Raw genomic sequence first — 19,448 nt, forward strand, 5'->3', positions numbered from 1 at the left:
TCTCTAGTATTTATAGAAGCACTATTCATAGCAGCAATATACTGTAAACCATCAAAATGCTAACAACAGTAATTAATAATTACCAGAGGTCTACTTTGTACCAGGCCCTGTGCTAAGTGTTTTATATGCATGAGTGATTTAATTAAAGCTTACTACTTTTGATGTGAGAAGAGTAAGGGGAGCATGTCCTCCAAATATAGTCCTCTACATTAAATTATATTTTTCAGAGGCATTGGGCAGTTTTCTTTCCCTTTTTATTAGAACACTGATTTTAAAGACTGGATCAGTGTACATTGCTACCAGCTACATAGTTTTGAACCTCTTTCTCCACATCCCTAAAAGCTAAACTGGAGAGGATTTTGCTGGGAAGAAAGGAGGAAGAAAAAGAAGAGTATAAATACAAGCAGGGTTCTGAAAGAGCAGGACATGCTCAGGACACAGCTAGTAAACTTTGAATGGTGCACAGTGTGTGTCAAGGGAGTGAAGATGAGGCTGGGAGGTTGGTTAGCCCAGATGGTAAAGGGCATTGAGTTCAAAGCTTTGTTTTTGGGCAAGGTATGGCAAGATGGCTCTGATTTTAAAAGAAGATTGTAAGAAACTGAAACTAGAAGGATCATTATGAGGTATTTTGTAGCAGGTCTAGTAAGAGTTGATTAAAGCATGAAAGAATACGATAGGACTAAAATTAACTAGACTGCATATTCCAGGATTCCTTCCTTATAACTTTTGACCACACTTAAGTCTCCTTCACTGAGTTAAAAGGTATTACAGAGATAGACTCAACAGAATGTGGAGTTTGAATAGATGAAGAATGAAGACACTGAAATGTCTGACTTGGGAAGTTGGGTTTATGGTATCACTATCTGAGAATGCCCTAGAAAACAGGTTAGGTGGGAAGGAAAAGAGACCAGATTTGGGATAAGATGAATTTAAGGTGACTGTAAACATATATGCAGAGGTGTTAAAGGAACAGATTTCATTAAAATTTATCTAGAGCCAAAATTTTTAAACAAAAGAGCATGAAACTTGCTGGAAGCAGTGGAATTGTCCCTATCTGGCTTTGCTGTTGACTGAAGTCATCTGTGAGAAGTCACTGTATTTTTGGTCATCTTTCTGATGAATGTTCTCCATACAAAATCATAGAATGTCCAGATTGGAGAAGATTTTACACTTCTTCTAGTCCAATACTCTGCACAAGAGAGGACAGCCAGTGGCAAATTGTCATCCCAACAAATGCTCATCCACCCTCAGTGTGAACACCTCACAAGGAAGTCCACCACGTAAATATCCAAGGTGCTCTAATTTTTAGAATGTCCATTTCCACCCTGAGCTAGAACCTACCTCCCTTTACTTCTGTTCATTACTCCTCATTCTGAACATAGAATATTGTCATTCTTTTTTTTCAAATGAGGTATAATTGATATATAACATTATATTAGTTTCAGGTGTATTTCACAATGATTTGATACTTGTATTGTCATTCATTTTTCCAATGAGGCAACTGCTTACTTAGAGTCCACTGAGATACTCCAAAAATCCTAGTTGTTTATCTCAGCTCCATTGCTTAAGATTTATAGACCCATTTCTGACCTATTTCTGATTTGTAGACAGAAGTTCCTCTGCTCAGTAACTTTTCTAACCAAGCATAAGAGCTGTTACCTGGTCAAAGCATCTCCAGCACTGAAAAGCAGTTTAAATGGCCAGAAGACATTCAGGGGGTCTATTTAAGTCAGTGTGGACAGTACCTGGAGAAAGGTCAGGTCTGGGAATGTAGACACGGGCCTATAGGTTTACTTGCTGCGCTATCTTGATGATGTCAATGAGACCTATACCAACAGGATTAGCATTGGGCCAATAACTAGGGAGCATATAATGAACATGTTCCGTTGTATAAACATAGCCTAGGTAAGTGCCACAGGCTATAATTTTAAAGCATACCTTCCTATACAAGATAAGCCCAAAGGAAAAAGAATGTAGTTTTGTTGCTGCCGTTGTTGGTGTGTGTGTGTGGTTTAGGTGTTGTCAAGATCTTAAGTGATGAAAATTAACTTGCAACTTGAACTTTTTGAAAATAATAAATTTCAGATAATGAAGTATTCTATATATTAATAAGCAGATTAAAAAAATTTTTTTTTCAGGTGTTAATAGTATAAGTGAAAATAAGAATATCCAGATTTTAAGGTATTTCTTGTTTTACTTTGAGTTATATTTAGGAATTGTGACTAAATACAACTGATACACTAATTGATTATATCTGTATCTAATTTTAGAGCCTGAAGTCTTAAACTTGATGAATGCCTAGGCTGGAGTATCTAAGATAATAAAGTTATAAGGGCTTTATCTCTGTGGTTTTCAAACTCTGCTCCGTGGAGCCTTCTGAATTCCAGAAATGTGTTTGGGAGGCAGAGAGGAGGGTGTGTAGTCGGGGGTCTGAAGATTCAAAAAACGGCTTCCACTCCTTAAGGAACATTTGGAAAACACAACCGTAACCTCACTTAGTAATGGTGGAAATTGAGGCTCAGAGATGTGAAAAGATTTGCCCATGCTTTCACAGGTAACCAATGATAGAATTACGTGTCCTGATCCTAAGTTCTGTGCTTCTTATGCGCTGCCTCCCTACCAGATGGTATTATGTACTGGTGAAGTAGGGTCTAAACAGCTTAATTCTACATTACATTATAATGGTCCCTGTGTTTACTCAATGCGTTTTAAACTCACTCTCTTTTCTGTTAGTGGACCTTTATGAAACTTATATCTTCTTTCTAGATATATAGAAAGATATAGCCATTTATTATGGGCAAGTGAGGGGGTATACACTGCCTAAATTTTAAAAACAATGTTGTTATTCATGGCTTACTGTGGCACTATGTACCTATAGATTGAGGCAAGTACTGTATAGTAAGGCTGACATGAGTTATCTCAGCTAACTCTTATTCTTTTGAGGTATATACTCTATCTCCATCTTATAGTCTTACAGAGGTTAAATATAGTTCTCAAGGTCACATAGGTGGTAGATCACAGGGCTAGGATTTGAGCCCTAACAGTCAATGACAACACCTAGAGAGAAAGAATGTGATTGAGAAAGCACAGTAAGAGTGATGTGAAGTTATTGGTAACAACAACTCAGGCAATAAAAGGTTATTCAGTAAATAATTGCTCTCCTCGTTGCGTTTCTGAGACTGTACCGGCCCAGATATGTGGTATTTGGATCAATCTTGGGGTACCTTAGAATTTTCTAGGGGAAACGTACCTACAGACTGGTTCTACAAGAGTATGGACCAGTTTTATAAAATCACCAGTCTCAGGCTTCTGTGAAAGGTAGCACTCTAGGGGCTTGAGTCATTAGTTGACAAATCCAGTAATCTAAATATAACATACATTATACATAATCTTTCCCAATCAAAATAGAGCATGGATTCTAAATCAGCTTACTGTGGAGACAGTCACATTTTATCACAGTCACATGAGAGGTCCACCTTACGTAGCCATAAGGAAAGAAATCAAGGTGAGGACTGGTCACATTAGGGAAAGTAGGTGTACAGTCACCACGGCCTTTTGGAAGCCAAGGAGAAGGGGTAAGATCCCAGGAGATCGTTTTTTGTTTTTGTTTTTTATCTTTGTGGGCAATTAATTTTTTTGCAGTTACCGAATAGGCAAATGCTTATGTTTGTCTTATGGCTATTCTTCCTGTCCATATTTCACATTTATCACTTGTCATTTTAGCTAGGCTCTCACTTTTTTTTATCCAATGAGGGATTCTTTTTATTTTATTTATTTTTTTATTTTTTGCTTTATAACAAATTTAATCAGTTATACATATACATATGTTCCCATATCCCCTCCCTTTTGCGTCTCCCTCCCACCCTCCCTATCCCACCCCTCCAGGCGGTCACAAAGCACCGAGCTGATCTCCCTGTGCTATGCGGCTGCTTCCCATTAGCTATCTACCTTACATTTAGTAGTGTATATATGTCCATGCCGCTCTTTCACTTTGTCACAGCTTACCCTTCCCCCTCCCCATATCCTCAAGTCCATTCTCTAGTAGGTCTGTGTCTTTATTCCTGTCTTACCCCTATGTTCTTCATGACATTTTTTTTCTTAAATTCCATATATATGTGTCAGCATACAGTATTTGTCTTTCTCTTTCTGTCTCACTTCACTCTGTATGACAGACTCTAGGTCCATCCACCTCATTACAAATAGCTCAACTTCATTTCTTTTTATGGCTGAGTAATATTCCATTGTATATATGTGCCACATCTTCTTTACCCATTCATCCGATGATGGACACTTAGGTTGTTTCCATCTCCGGGCTATTGTAAATAGGGCTGCTATGAACATTTTGGTACATGTCTCTTTTTGAATTATGGTTTTCTCAGGGTATATGCCCAGTAGTGGGATTGCTGGGTCATATGGTAGTTCTATTTGTAGTTTTTTAAGGAACCTCCATACCGTTCTCCATAGTGGCTGTACCAATTCACATTCCCACCAGCAGTGCAAGAGTGTTCCCTTTCTTCCACACCCTCTCCAGCATTTATTGTTTCTAGATTTTTTGATGATGGCCATTCTGACTGGTGTGAGATGATATCTCATTGTAGTTTTGATTTGCATTTCTCTAATGAGTAAAGATGTTGAGCATCCTTTCATGTGTTTGTTGGCAGTGTGTATATCTTCTGTGGGGAAATGTCTATTTAGGTCTTCTGCCGATTTTTGGATTGGGTTTTTTGTTTTTTTGTTATTGAGCTGCATGAGCTGCTTATAAATTTTGGAGATTAATCCTTTGTCAGTTGCTTCATTTGCAAATATTTTCTCCCATTCTGAGGGTTGTCTTTTGGTCTTGTTTATGGTTTCCTTTGCTGTGCAAAAGCTTTGAAGTTTCATTAGGTCCCATGTGTTTATTTTTGGCTTTATTTCCATTTCTCTAGGAGGTGGGTCCAAAAGGATCTTGCTGTGATTTAGGTCATAGAGTGTTCTGCCTATGTTTTCCTCTAAGAGTTTGATAGTGTCTGGCCTTACATTTAGGTCTTTAATCCATTTTGAGCTTATTTTTGTGTATGGTGTTAGGGAGTGATCTAATCTCATACTTTTACATGTCCCTGTCCAGTTTTCCCAGCACCACTTATTGAAGAGACTGTCCTTTCTCCACTGTACATTCCTGCCTCCTTTATCAAAGATAAGGTGACCATATGTGCGTGGGTTTATCTCTGGGCTTTCTATCCTGTTCTATTGATCTGTCTTTCTGTTTTTGTGCCAGTACCGTACTGTCTTGCTTATTGTAGCTTTGTAGTATAGTCTAAAGTCAGGGAGCCTGATTCCTCGGACTCCATTTTTCGTTCTCAAGATTGCTTTGGCTATTCGGGGTCTTTTGTGTTTCCATACAAATTGTGAAATGTTTTGTTCTAGTTCTGTGAAAAATGCCAGTGGTAGTTTGATAGGGATTGCATTGAATCTATAGATTGCTTTGGGTAGTAGAGTCATTTTCACAATGTTGATTCTTCCAATCCAAGAACATGGTACATCTCTCCATCTATTTGTATCATCTTTAATTTCTTTCATCAGTGTCTTATGATTTTCTGCATACAGGTCTTTTGTCTCCTTTGGTAGGTTTATTCCTAGATATTTTATTCTTTTTGTTGCAATGGTAAATGGGAGTGTTTCCTTGATTTCACTTTCAGATTTTTCATCATTAGTATATAGGAATGACAGAGATTTCTGTGCATTAATTTTGTATCCTGCAACTTGACCAAATTCATTGATTAGCTCTAGTAGTTTTCTGGTAGCATCTTTAGGATTCTCTATGTATAGTATCATGTCATCTGCAAACAGTGACAGCTTTACTTCTTCTTTTCCGATTTGGATTCCTTTTATTTCCTTTTCTTCTCTGATTGCTGTGGCTAAAACTTCCAAAACTAGGTTGAATAAGAGTGGTGAGAGTGGGCAGCCTTGTCTTGTTCCTGATCTTAGTGGAAATGCTTTCAGTTTTTCACCATTGAGGATGATGCTGGCTGTGGGTTTGTCATATATGGCCTTTATTATGTTGAGGAAAGTTCCCTCTATGCCTACTTTCTGCAGGGTTTTTATCATAAACGGATGTTGAATTTTGTCGAAAGCTTTCTCTGCATCTATTGAGATGATCATATGGTTTTTCTCCTTCAATTTGTTAATATGGTGTATCACGTTGATTGATTTGCGTATATTGAAGAATCCTTGCATTCCTGGAATAAACCCCACTTGATCATGGTGTATGATCCTTTTAATGTGCTGTTGGATTCTGTTTGCTAGTATTTTGTGGAGGATTTTTGCATGTAGGTTAATCAGTGATATTGGCCTGTAGTTTTCTTTCTTTGTGACATCCTTGTCTGGTTTTGGTATCAAGGTGATGGTGGCCTCCTAGAATGAGTTTGGGAGTGTTCCTCCCTCTGCTATATTTTGGAAGAGTTTGAGAAGGATAGGTGTTAGCTCTTCTCTAAATGCTTGATAGAATTCACCTGTGAAGCCATCTGGTCCTGGGCTTTTGTTTGTTGGAAGATTTTTTTATCACAGTTTCAATTTCAGTGCTTGTGATTGGTCTGTTCATATTTTCTATTTCTTCCTGATTCAGCCTTGGCAGGTTGTGCATTTCTAAGAATTTGTCCATTTCTTCCAGGTTGTCCATTTTATTGGCATAGAGTTGCTTGTAGTAATCTCTCATGATCTTTTGTATTTCTAAAGTGTCACTTGTTACTTCTCCTTTTTCATTTCTAATTCTATTGATTTGAGTCTTCTCCCTTTTTTTCTTGATGAGTCTGGCTAATGGTTTATCAATTTTGTTTATCTTCTCAAAGAACCAGCTTTTAGTTTTATTGATCTTTGCTATTGTTTCCTTCATTTCTTTTTCATTTATTTCTGATCTGATTTTTATGATTTCTTTCCTTCTGCCAACTTTGGGATGTTTTTGTTCTTCTTTCTCTAATTGCTTTAGGTGCAAGGTTAGGTTGCTTATTCGAGATGTTTCCTGTTTCTTAAGGTGGGATTGTATTGCTCTAAACTTCCCTCTTAGAACTGCTTTTGCTGCATCCCATAGGTTTTGGGTCGTCGTGTCTCCATTGTCATTTGTTTCTAGGTATTTTTTAATTTCCTCTTTGATTTCTTCAGTGATCACTTCGTTATTAAGTAGTGTATTGTTTAGCCTCCATGTGTTTGTATTTTTTACAGCTCTTTTCCTATAATTGATGTCTAGTCTCATAGCATTGTGGTCGGAAAAGATACTTGATACAATTTCAATTTTCTTAAATTTACCAAGGCTTGATTTGTGACCCAAGATATGATCTATCCTGGAGAATGTTCCATGAGCACTTGAGAAAAATGTGTATTCTGTTGTTTTTGGATGGAATGTCCTATAAATATCAATTAAGTCCATCTTGTTTAATGTATCATTTAAAGCTTGTGTTTCCTTATTTTCATTTTGGATGATCTGTCCATTGGTGAAAGTGGGGTGTTAAAGTCCCCTACTATGATTGTGTTACTGTCGATTTCTCCTTTTATGGCTGTTAGTATTTGCCTTATGTATTGAGGTGCTCCTATGTTGGGTGCATAAATATTTACAATTGTTATATCTTCTTCTTGGATCGATCCCTTGATCATTATGTAGTGTCCTTCTTTGTCTCTTCTAGTAGTCTTTATTTTAAAGTCTATTTTGTCTGATATGAGAATTGCTACTCCAGCTTTCTTTTGGTTTCCATTTGCATGGAATATCTTTTTCCATGCCCTTAGTTTCAGTCTGTATGTGTCTCTAGGTCTGAAGTGGGTCTCTTGTAGACAGCATATATATGGGTCTTGTTTTTGTATCCATTCAGCCAATCTGTGTCTTTTGGTGGGAGCATTTAGTCCATTTACATTTAAGGTAATTATTGATATGTATGTTCCTATTCCCATTTTCTTAATTGTTTTGGGTTCGTTATTGTAGGCCTTTTCCTTCTGTTGTGTTTCTTGCCTAGAGAAGTTCCTTTAGCATTTGTTGTAAAGCTGGTTTGGTGGTGCTGAACTCTCTCAGCTTTTGCTTGTCTGTAAACGTCTTAATTTCTCCATCAAATCTGAATGAGATCCTTGCTGGGTAGAGCAATCTTGGTTGCAGGTTTTTCTCCTTCATCAATTTAATTATGTCCTGCCACTCCCTTCTGGCTTGTAGAGTTTCTGCTGAGAGATCAGCTGTTAACCTGATGGGGATTCCCTTGTGTGTTATTTATTGTTTTTGCCTTGCTGCTTTTAATATGATTTCTTTGTGTTTAATTTTTGACAGTTTGATTAATATGTGTCTTGGCATATTCCTCCTTGGATTTATTCTGTATGGGACTCTTTGTGCCTCCTGGACTTGATTAACTATTTCCTTTCCCATATTAGGGAAGTTTTCAACTCTAATCTCTTCAAATATTTTCTCAGTCCCTTTCTTTTTCTCTTCTTCTTCTGGAACCCCTATAATTCGAATGTTGGTGCGTTTAATGTTGTCCCAGAGGTCTCTGAGACTGTCCTCTGTTCTTTTCATTCTTTTTTCTTTATTTTGCTCTGCATCAGTTATTTCCACTATTTTATCTTCCACCTCACTTATCCGTTCTTCTGCCTCAGTTATTCTGCTATTGATCCCTTCTAGAGTATTTTTTATTTCATTTATTGTGTTTTTAATCGATGCTTGATTCATCTTCAGTTCTTCTAGGTCCTTGTTAACTGTTTCTTGCATTTTGTCTATTCTATTTCCAAGATTTTGGATCTTGGAAATAGAATCTTGGATCATCTTTACCATCATTATTCTGAATTCTTTTTCAGGTAGACTGCCTATTACCTCTTCATTTGTTAGGTCTGGTGGGTTTTTATCTTGCTCCTTCTCCTGCTGTGTGTTTTTCTGTCTTCTCATTTTGCTTATCTTACTGTGTTTGGGGTCTCCTTTTTGCAGGCTGCAGGTTCGTAGTTCCCGTTGTTTTTGGTGTCTGTCCCCAGTGGCTAAGGTTGGTTTAGTGGGTTGTGTAGGCTTCCTGGTGGAGGGGACTAGTGCCTGTGTTCTGGTGGGTGAGGCTGGATCTTGTCTTTCTGGTGGGCAGGTCCACGTCTGGTGGTGTGTTTGGGGGTGTCTGCGGACTTTTTATGATTTTAGGCCACCTCTCTGCTAATGGGTGGCGTTGTGTTCCTGTCTTGCTAGTTTTTTGGCATAGGGTGTCCAGCACTGTAGCTTGCTGGTCGTTGAGTGAAGCTGGGTGCTGGTGTTGAGATGGAGATGTCTGGAAGATTTTTGCCGTTTGATATTATGTGGAGCTGGGAGGTCTCTTGTGGACCAGTGTTCTGAAGTTGGCTCTCCCACCTCAGAGGCAGAGCACTGACTCCTGGCTCCTCAATTTGGGATGATTTGTTGTCTATTCATGTATTCCACAGATGCAGGGTACATCAAGTTGATTGTGGAGCTTTAATCCGCTGCTTCTGAGGCTGCTGGGAGAGGTTTCCCTATCTCTTCTTTGTTCTCACAGCTCCCGGGTCTCAGCTTTGCATTTGGCCCCGCCTCTGCGTGTAGGTCGCCGGAGGGCGTCTGTTCTTAGCTCAGACAGGACAGGGTTAAAGGAGCAGCCTCTTCGGGTACTCTGGCTCACTCAGGCCGGGCGGGAGGGAGGGGCACGGAGTGCGGGGCGAGCCTGCAGTGGCAGAGTTCGGCGTGACGTTGCACCAGCCCGAGGCGCGCCGTGCGTTCTCCCAGGGAAGCCGCCCCTGGATCCCGGGACCCCGGCAGTGGCGGGCTGCACAGGCTCCCGGAAGGGCGGTGTGGACAGTGACCTGCGCTCGCACACAGGCTTCTTGGCGGAGGCAGCAGCAGCCCCAGCGTCCCACGCCCGTCACTGGGCTCCGCGCTTTCAGTCGCGATTCGCGCCCGTCTGTGGAGCCCCTTTAAGCAGCGCTCTTAATCCCCTCTCCTCGCGCACCAGGAAACCAAGAGGGAAGAAAAACTCTCTTGCCTCTTTGGCAGCTCCAGAGTTTTCCCGGACTCCCTCCCGGCTAGCTGTGGCACATTAGCCCCCTTCAGGCTGAGTTCTCACCGCCAGCCCCAGTCCTCTCCCTGCGCTCTGACGAAGCCCGAGCCTCAACCCAGGAGATCGTTTTAAGTGTTTTAGCTCAACTATGTAGCAAAAGCTAAAGCGTATAAACTATTCTCCTCCAAAAGTCCTCTTTTTGTGGTGTGTGGTTTCTAAGGGCTTTTCTGCAACATTCCAATTAAATAACAAGAGTAGAGTCTTTACCTAGCTATTACTCGTCAGAAATTTAAGGCTCCTTTCAATGTGAACCTGTTCATAATTTTAAACCAGGTAGAATTGTTCTTAATAAATCTTGAGCGTACTAGAAGAGGCCAAGATCTTATGTGTGTACTTTACTCAGAGATTTAAATCACACATATGTAAGTTAATGTTTTGATCCCCAAATCAACAAAGTGCAGCGTTTTCACAATTTTATGACTTACTGAGGCAAAAAAACCTTTCTTTTCCCAGGAATCCTTAGTAATTTAATAAGTTTTATGCCTGAAAATAGGAATTATCTTTCAGTTCTTACAATTCAATGCAAGTAGAGAAACACTGAATGATTTGACCAGTTTAATGATTTGGTCAGTCTAAAATAGTGAAAATCTAGATTACAAATACTTTTTTAAAGACAGATTTCATTACTCTACGGTACATAAAATAGCTAGCAGCATTGACAAGTAGAAGTGCTAAGCATCTTTACAAATAAATGGTTTTAAAATTCTTGTTTAAGTAGATAAACCTGTGCTGTCTTCTTTATTAATTTTCTAAGAAAAAAAAATTCCCTCTGAAGGACTGTGGCTCCTAATATCCTACCAACAATCAGTGGATACTGAATTAATGAGTTTATTATCATCATCTTATGCCAAAGTAGAACATGGTTTCCATATCAGAATAATTGGAAGTCAAACCTTTTCCTTTCTTCTCTTTTCTCCAACTTCTAGTACCCGTTCTGCTTATCTTGCTTGTAGGTTCTGTTTCCTTCTTGATACCCAGAACTCTGGTATCAAGCAGAGTGGATTAGTGTATGATCTCACAATGCTGGGCTTTGATTCGGCCTGTCCTGCTCATTCCTTCATGCTTTTGATCTAACTGTAATTTATTTATTTATTTATTTATTTATTTATTTATTTATGATAGCACTCGTGGAATCTAATTTTTTTTAAAAAGAAACAAATGAACTTATTTACAAAACAGAAACAGACTTACAGGTTACCAAAGGGGAAACGGCGGGGGGGGGGCAGATAAATCAGAAGCTTGGGATGAACACATACACACTATATATAAGATAACCAACAAGGACCTACTGTATAGCACAGGGAACTCAATATTCTGTGATAAGCTATATGAGAAAAGAATCTTAAAAAGAATGCATGCATGCATGTGTATAACTGAATCACTTTGCTGTATACCTGAAACTAAGACAACACTGTAAATCAACTACACTCCAATAAAATTAAAATGAAACTACCCTTCCTTATAAATTTTCACATCACACTACGTTCTACGGAAATCAACAATTTCTTCACATTTAGTTGTTGTAATCTACCTTTACCATGAAATTTATAAAAACTATAAAGAATAGGGCCTCCCTGGTGGCGCAGTGGTTGAGAGTCCGCCTGCCGATGCAGGGGATACGGGTTCGTGCCCCGGTCTGGGAGGATCCCATATGCCGCGGAGCGGCTGGGCCCGTGAGCCATGGCCGCTGGGCCTGCGCATCCGGAGCCTGTGCTCCGCAACGGGGGAGGCCACAACAGTGAGAGGCCCGCATACCGCAAAAAAAAAAAAAAAAAACAAAAAAAACTATAAAGAATAAAGAAAGGATAACACATCTCAAACTAGTTGTTCTCTATTATCAAAAGGTAGTGTTCAATATATATCCAAAAAGTCTACCTTAGTGATTATTTCATCTAAATCTTTTATATCCTTACTTATTATTTGGCTGCTTGACCTATCTCATACTGAGTGGCCTGTTAAAGTCTCTCATTATTACTGTGTTTGTAGTTCTTATTGCATTTCCTGTAATTTATGTTTTATCTTAGTGGTTGCTGTGTTCCATGGTACATGGAGTCAGATGTATTATATCTTTATTGTGGAATGCAGCTTTTAACTTTAAGTGCCCTTTGTCTTATTTAATACTCTTTGGCTTGAGGACTACTTGGTCTGGTATCAGGATTTTAACCCATGCTTTTTAAAAAAAAAATTTATTGAAGTATATTTGGTTTACAGTGTTGTGTTAATTTCTGCTGTACAGCAAAGTGACTCAGTTATACACACATATATATATTCTTTTTCATATTCTTTTCCCTTATGGCTTATCACAGGATACTGTGTATAGTTCCCTGTGCTATACAGTAGGACCTTGTTGTTTATCCATTCTGTATATAATAGTTTGCATCTGCTAATCCCAAACTCTCAGTCCTTCCCTCCCCCACCTCCCTCCCCCTTGGCAACCACAAGTCTGTTCTCTATTTCTGTGAGTCTGTTTCTGTTTCCTAGATATGTTCATTTGTGTCGTATTTTAGATTCCACATATAAGACATATGGTATTTGTCTTTCTCTTACTGACTTACTTTGCTTATTTGCTTATTATGATAATCTCTGAGTCCATCCATGTTGCTACAAATGGCATTATTTCATTCTTTTTTATGGCTGAGTAATATTCCATTGTACATTGTATAGCATTGTATACCACGTCTTCTTTATCCATTCATCTGTCAATGGACATTTAGGTTGTTTCCATGTTTCACCTATTGGAAATAGTGCTGCTATGAACATAGGGGTGCAAGTATCTTTTTGAATTAGAGTTTTGTCTGGGTACATGCCCAGGAGTAGGATTGCTGGATCATATGGCTACTCTATTTTTAGTTTTTTGAGGAACTTCTATACTGTTTTGCATAATGGCTGCACCAATTTACATCCCCACCAACAGCATAAGAGGGTTCCCTTTTCTCCACACCCTCTCCAACATTTATTATTTGTAGACTTTTTATTGATGGCCATTCTGACTGGTGTGAGGTGGTACCTCACTGTAGTTTTGATTTGTGTATCTCTAATAATTAGTGATGATGAGCATCATTTCATGTGCATATTGGCCATCTCTATGTCTTCTGTGGAGAAATGTCTATTTAGGTCTTCTGCCCATTTTTCAATTGGGTTGTTGGCTTTTTGTTATTGAATTGTATGAGCTGTTTATATATGTATTTTGAAAATTAATCCCTTGTCGGTCGCATCATTTGCAAATATTTTCTTCCAGTCCATAGGTTGTCTTTTTGTTTTATTTGTGGTTTCATTTGCTGTGCAAAAGCTTATAAGTTTGATTAGGTCCCATTTGTTTATTTTTGCTTTTATTTCTATTGCTTTGGGAGACTGACCTAAGGAAACATTGGTACGATTTTTGTCAGAGAATGTTTTGCGTATGTTCTCTTCTAGCAGTTTTATGATGTCATGTCTTATATTTAAGTCTTTAAGCCATTTTGAGTTTATTTTTGTATATGTCTTTTGTTAATAATAAGTCATAATGCCTTGTCTTAATGGTGTAATTTTTTACAGTTTTATTGAGCTATAATCAACTTACAGCACTGCATAAGTTTAAGGTGTACAACATAATGAATTGACTTATATATATCATGAAATGATGACCACAATAAATTTACTTAACATTTATCATCTCATATAGATAAAAAAAAGAAAAAGAAAAAAATTTTTTTTCCTAGTCATAAGAACTCTTAGGATTACTCTCTTAACAACTTTCATGTATACCATACAACAGTGTTAATTATAGTCATCATGTTGTACATTACATCCCCAGTTGTTATGTTGTACCTTTTGGTCACCTTCATCCAGTTCCCCCTCTCCCCACATCCCTGTTTGGTAACCACAAATCTGATCTCTTTCTGTATAAGTTTTTTTGTTTTTTTGTTTTTTAGATTCCACATGTAAGTGAGATCATATGATACTTGTGTTTCTCTCTCTGACTTATTTCACTTAGCATAATGCCCTCAGTGTCCATCCATGTTGTCGTAAATGGCAGGATTTCCTCCTTTTTGTGGCTGAATAATATTCCATTGTGTATGTGTGTATATATACACACACATACATACATACCTCAACTTCTTTATCCATTCGTCTGTCAGTAGACACTTAGGTTGTTTCCATGTCTTGGCTATTATAAAGCATGCTGCTATGAACATGGGGGTGCAGGTGTCACTTCGACATAGTGTTTTCATTTCCTTTGGATATATTCCCAGAAGTGGAATTGCTGGGTCATATGTTAGTTCTCTTTTTGATTTTTTGAGGATCCTCCATACTGTTTTCCATAGTGGCTGCACCAGTTTTTTATAATCCCATCAGTAATACACAAAGGTTCCCTTCTCTCCACATTCTCGCCAACATTTGTTATCTCTTGCCTTTTTGATGTTAGCCATTCTAACAGGTGTGAGGTGATATCTCATTGTAGTTTTGATTTGCATTTTCCTAGTGATTAGTGATATTGAGCATCTTTTCATGTACCTGTTGGTCATTCGTATATCTTCTTTGGAAAAAATGTCTATTCGGATCCTTTGTCCATTTTTAATTAGATTATTTGGATTTTTGCTATTGAGTTGTATGAGTTCTTTATGTATTTTGGATGTTAACCCCTTATCAGATATAGGATGTGCAAATACCATTTTTTCCCAATCCATAGGTTGTCGTTTCATTTTGTTAATGGTTTCTTTTGCTGTGCTCTTGGTGTAATTTTAGTGAAACTTGAATAGCTCAAAATGTTATAATTAATGACATTCATCTATAATTATAATTAGTAATTGGTTCAGGCCTGCTGTCCTGCTTTCATGATACCTGGTTTTTCTTTACAAAGCAGTTGGTAGGGGGTCGGTTTTTAGATGTGTGTGTATACATGATAGCTAAGTAGTGTATAGAAGTTATTCGATAAAAATTTCAAGTGGACCTTGTGTAGAATCAAGCTGGCTTTAGTCAGCTTTACAGCTGCATGTTGGATCCTAATAGTCTATAGCCTAGAAGTCAAACTTACACGAAGACCTTTGTGATCGAATTTTTTCCCTGTATATTTTAGCCTCTTCTGCTACCTGTTCCCTATATGTACCCTCCATTCTAGCAATATCGCTCTTCCCTGGATGTGCCATTCTATTCTAGAGCTTCATGCCTTTGCCCAAGTCATTTCCTCTTCTCTGCCTGTCTACCTGTTAAATTATTATTATCCATCAAGACTCAGCTCAAGCATTTCCTTCTCTGAAGCCTTTCCTCTAGACACAAGTAGGTGTGTTCTCCTGTGTACACTTGTTGCTCTTCATACACACGTCTATTGTAGTATTTAGTATGTTTTATTATATTCATTAACAGATTGTTCTACTTCATCAGAATGTGTGAGCACTTAAAAAAACTACAAATTTATTAAGTGCTGAAAATGAGATACCATTGTATTATGTAGAGGGGATGCAAAGATGAATAAGATAGGACTCATAAGGAGTTCATAGTCTTGAAGGGGGCCTGGCATATAAACAAATAATGACAATACTTTATGACAAATGCACTAAAGAGATGGATTGATGATAGATAGATAGATAGATAGATAGATGAAGCACAGAGGTACCAATGAGGAAAAGAAGCAATGTCAGTTAATTTTCCAAATCTATCCTCTGACAGAGCATGTGACACTTGACTGGCTCCCAATAAATGAGTTAAATCAGTAAATAAATAACAGGGCTATTTGGGTACTTATAATATTTATCACAAACCTCCTATGTAACAGATATTATGCTAGGTACTGGATATATAAAAATGGAAAAGATGTGGTCCTTTTTATGTACACATTTACAGTCTTATAGCTGAGATATTTAAAATAGAAAATGATAGTAACAGGACATGTATGCTACAGTAGGGGTAAGCAGTGATGGTAAATCTAATCAATGCTTTACATTCCTTATCTTACTTGACTTTTCAACAACATTTGACACACATGACAATTCTCTTCCTCTTGAAGTGCTCTTTTCTCTTAGGTCTCATGGAAACACACTCTCCTGATTTTCCTCCAGCTCATTCTTTTTCAGTTTCTTATTCCAGCAAAACCCTCCATAGACAGTAATAGTGATTCCCATAGCTTCTGTTGCCATTTATATGTAAGTGAATGTTCAGTTTACATTTCTGGGCAGACCTCTTAACTGGTTTCCACACCAGTTAGTGTACCTGTGTTCCTACTGGACATTTCTACTTGAAATGTTTCTCAGGCTCCATAAGCTCAACATTTCCAATTGCATACCTGATCTTTCCCCCAAACCTTTCTTCTAGCTGTATATGGTGCCACATTTATATAGTTGCACAGGGCAAAAACCTGATTCATTCTTGATACCTCTTCATTTTCCTGACATCCACTTTACAAGTCCATCCAGTGTACCACATATATATTTCTCAAATATGGAAATGTTTTCATTTCCACTGTTACCATCCAAAGTTCAGACTACTCTAGCCATTCACCTGGACTATTAGAAAAGAACGTAAAGGGTCTTACCTTATATTGACAATATAAACATTGTCAACTGCAGAATTAGGTAGTAACCTATTATATTTCCTTTCTTGTGTAATGTTTGTTTTTCCTGTGGTTCCTAATTGCCTTGCTTTTTCCTTATATTGTTGATATTTACCTTTATCATATCCTCATTAAAAAATTATTATATAGGTTTTCTATCAAACCTCCTTTAACCCAGGACCCTTTAGGAGTTCTTCTGTCTAGTCTCGATGAGTTTCTTCTTAGGTCTGCTGTATAGATATTTTCTTGGGATTCCTATCACTGCTTTCCTGGTTGTATTCATGATTTCCAGGATTCACTGTTTTCTCTTTTCCTCTTTCTTGATTTATTTCTTCATTTAGTCAAAACACATCTTTAGAAACTTTTAAGAAGAAGTATGTGGGACATACATTATATGAATTTTTTCATTCTAATAATGACTTAAGCTGGATAAAGTTGAAAGTTATTTTCTCTCAGTCCTTTGAAAATATTGTGTGCCCTTGCACAGACTGAGAAGATGTCTATCTGATTCTTGTTCCTTTGTAGATGATATGTTTTTACTTAATTGGGGTTCATCTTTGGAAATTTTAGGGTCTTTATCTCTGAAATTCCACTATGATGTTCTTAGGTGTGGATTTTTGTTTTTTCCTTCCCTGTGCTAGTACCAAAAGGGACTCAGTGGCCTGCAGATTTGTGCCCTTCAGCTTTGAGGAATTCAGGTTTTTTTTGTTTCTTTTTTCTTTGATAGTTTTTTTCTGTTTTCTCAATTCTCTCTTTCTGAAGCTCCTGTTAGTCAGATATTATCTCCTAGGTTGAACCTCTAAATCTCTTACCTTTTCTTTCAAAATTTTTGTCTGCTTTTTTACTTTTGGGGTGCATTTCTTGACTTCCAACATTTCTATTGCAACTTTTTAGTTTGCAACCATATTTTTAATTTCCAAGAACTCTCTCTTCTCCTCTGATCACCCAAGAAACAAAAGCCCAGAGAGGAATATTTGTTCTTTACTGCTTCTCTGAGGCCTGCTTTTTGTGTTCTAGTTTCTTTTCTCAGGGTGAACTTTTCCCCTGAAGACTGATAGCAGGAATATTGATCAAACCCATTCTGGGCAGATCAAGCCTACACAAAAGGCCTTGATCTCACCCTATAGGATGGTAATGATTTCAATACAGCGTGGGGTAGAAAGATGCTTTATTTTACTACTCAGGTTGAGTGGAGGTAGGCACCTTGGCCGAGCTGAGCACTGACAATCCAACAGTGAGAAAGGAAATAGGAGAGCTGCTGTATTATAGTACAGTACAATGACTGATATTCATCATACTCAAACCGTTTTGAAAAGACTATTCATCGTTTATTGACAAATTAAACCCTTTGAAAAGCCACGAAGTACTAAATAAAATAAATAAATAAAACTCAACTCACCTGTTTGTCTTACATAATTTGAAATTGATATAGCTTTCCATTTGTAATGTTGCTTGGAAAAATTACCCCTTCATAAGCTATCACCCATTGCTAATCTGCATATGGTCTGATATATAGCATCATGCTGATCAACTCTAAATTTGGGCATGGTAGGAAATTTTAACAAATACTGACATCTAAACAATACAAAAATAGTTTTTGTTTTTATAAACGTCTATCTCTTCAGCATTCTAGAAGCATAAGCATCCAGATGAATGACGGTAAACCTTTTATATGAGTGTTTTGAGGTCATACAGATACAAACATAATACTAAAATCATTGTCTTACTTTGCTCTAATGTAAACAATGGATCACCAAGAATTTCGACAGTCTTAAACAGTCAACATTATTGGAAATAAGGGGGGCATATTCGTTTAATTAATTTTAATCCAGATCATTGAGACTTATAATAAAGCATATTGAACCTGAGTTGGCACCTAGTTGATGGTTAACAAGGATCTCTTAACAGTAACTCCCTTTAGTGAAGAAACGCTGAGAGATGATTACCCTGCCATGTAAATCTAGGTTTGAATATACTCCAACCTGAAAGGCATTAATAATACATGGCGTAACTGAGCAAAGAAGATCAAGCAAGTTAACAAAAGTATTTCATTTTGGGTTCATGAAAAATTCTATTGTTATGAAATGTTTTTGTTGTAATAAATCGAATATAGAATTTTAAAAGAGAGATTCTTTTGTTAATTTCTTTTATTTTTCATGTACCTTGACTTTACATTGCTAAAGCCTATTCAAACTTTAAAATATATTTTATTTTCCACTGCTTCAGTGCACATTTTAGTATATACTGTCCAAATAACAATAAGGAAAAAATACTTAAAAGCTATGATTAAAAGTGAGATTTGTGAGAAAAGAGACTTATAAGGGTATGTTGATATTATACATCAACATATATTATGAGAGGCAGGCAGTATTAGTATTTTCTCCTGAGGTCAGATTCCTTCAGAAAAAAATATTTATTATTTATTATTTTAAAAAACTGATGACATGACAGGTCTGAACAAAAGTTTCCCAACTAAAATGCATAAGTTTAGAGAAAACTTGTTTAGGAGGGCAGTGTTTCTCTTCAGATCATATTGATGAAAATAGAAATTGTGCTTCAAAGATTTTAGACATAGCTTTCAGACATACGAAAGTGTTATTGTTTTTTCTATTCTTCTCCTTCCATTTTAGGAGAACCTCCAGAATTCCCCTTTACAAGTTTGGACCAGTAGAAGCTGTCACTATTGGCTCTGTAGATTTGGCTCTACTCTTAACTTTCGCTTTTTGACAACAAAAATATCTCATGATCTTGATTCTAAGTTTATTTTTCCTACTTTGAAAGCATTTGGGGCTGAATTTCATACTCAAAAAGTGAAGATTTAGTAGCACTGGCTGGAGCTGTATACTGTGCAGGAAGATTCTGTGCAAACCTCTTTG

General features: G+C 37.4%; 1 protein-coding gene across 1 annotated transcript in view; it reads left to right on the forward strand.

The window, feature by feature from the left end:
* Positions 1-486: 486 nt before the first annotated feature.
* The window catches only part of CCDC158 (coiled-coil domain containing 158), a gene marked incomplete at its 5' end in the record, with an annotated part of 77,515 nt that continues 58,553 nt past the window's right edge, over positions 487-19,448 (forward strand). The window contains 1 exon segment of the mRNA XM_082642750.1: positions 487-555. Within this exon segment, the coding sequence (XP_082498876.1) occupies positions 487-555 (69 nt within the window).

This window comes from Mesoplodon mirus (assembly GCF_964341445.2).
Source record: "Mesoplodon mirus genome assembly, chromosome: 2".
NCBI classification, from domain to species: domain Eukaryota; kingdom Metazoa; phylum Chordata; class Mammalia; order Artiodactyla; family Ziphiidae; genus Mesoplodon; species Mesoplodon mirus.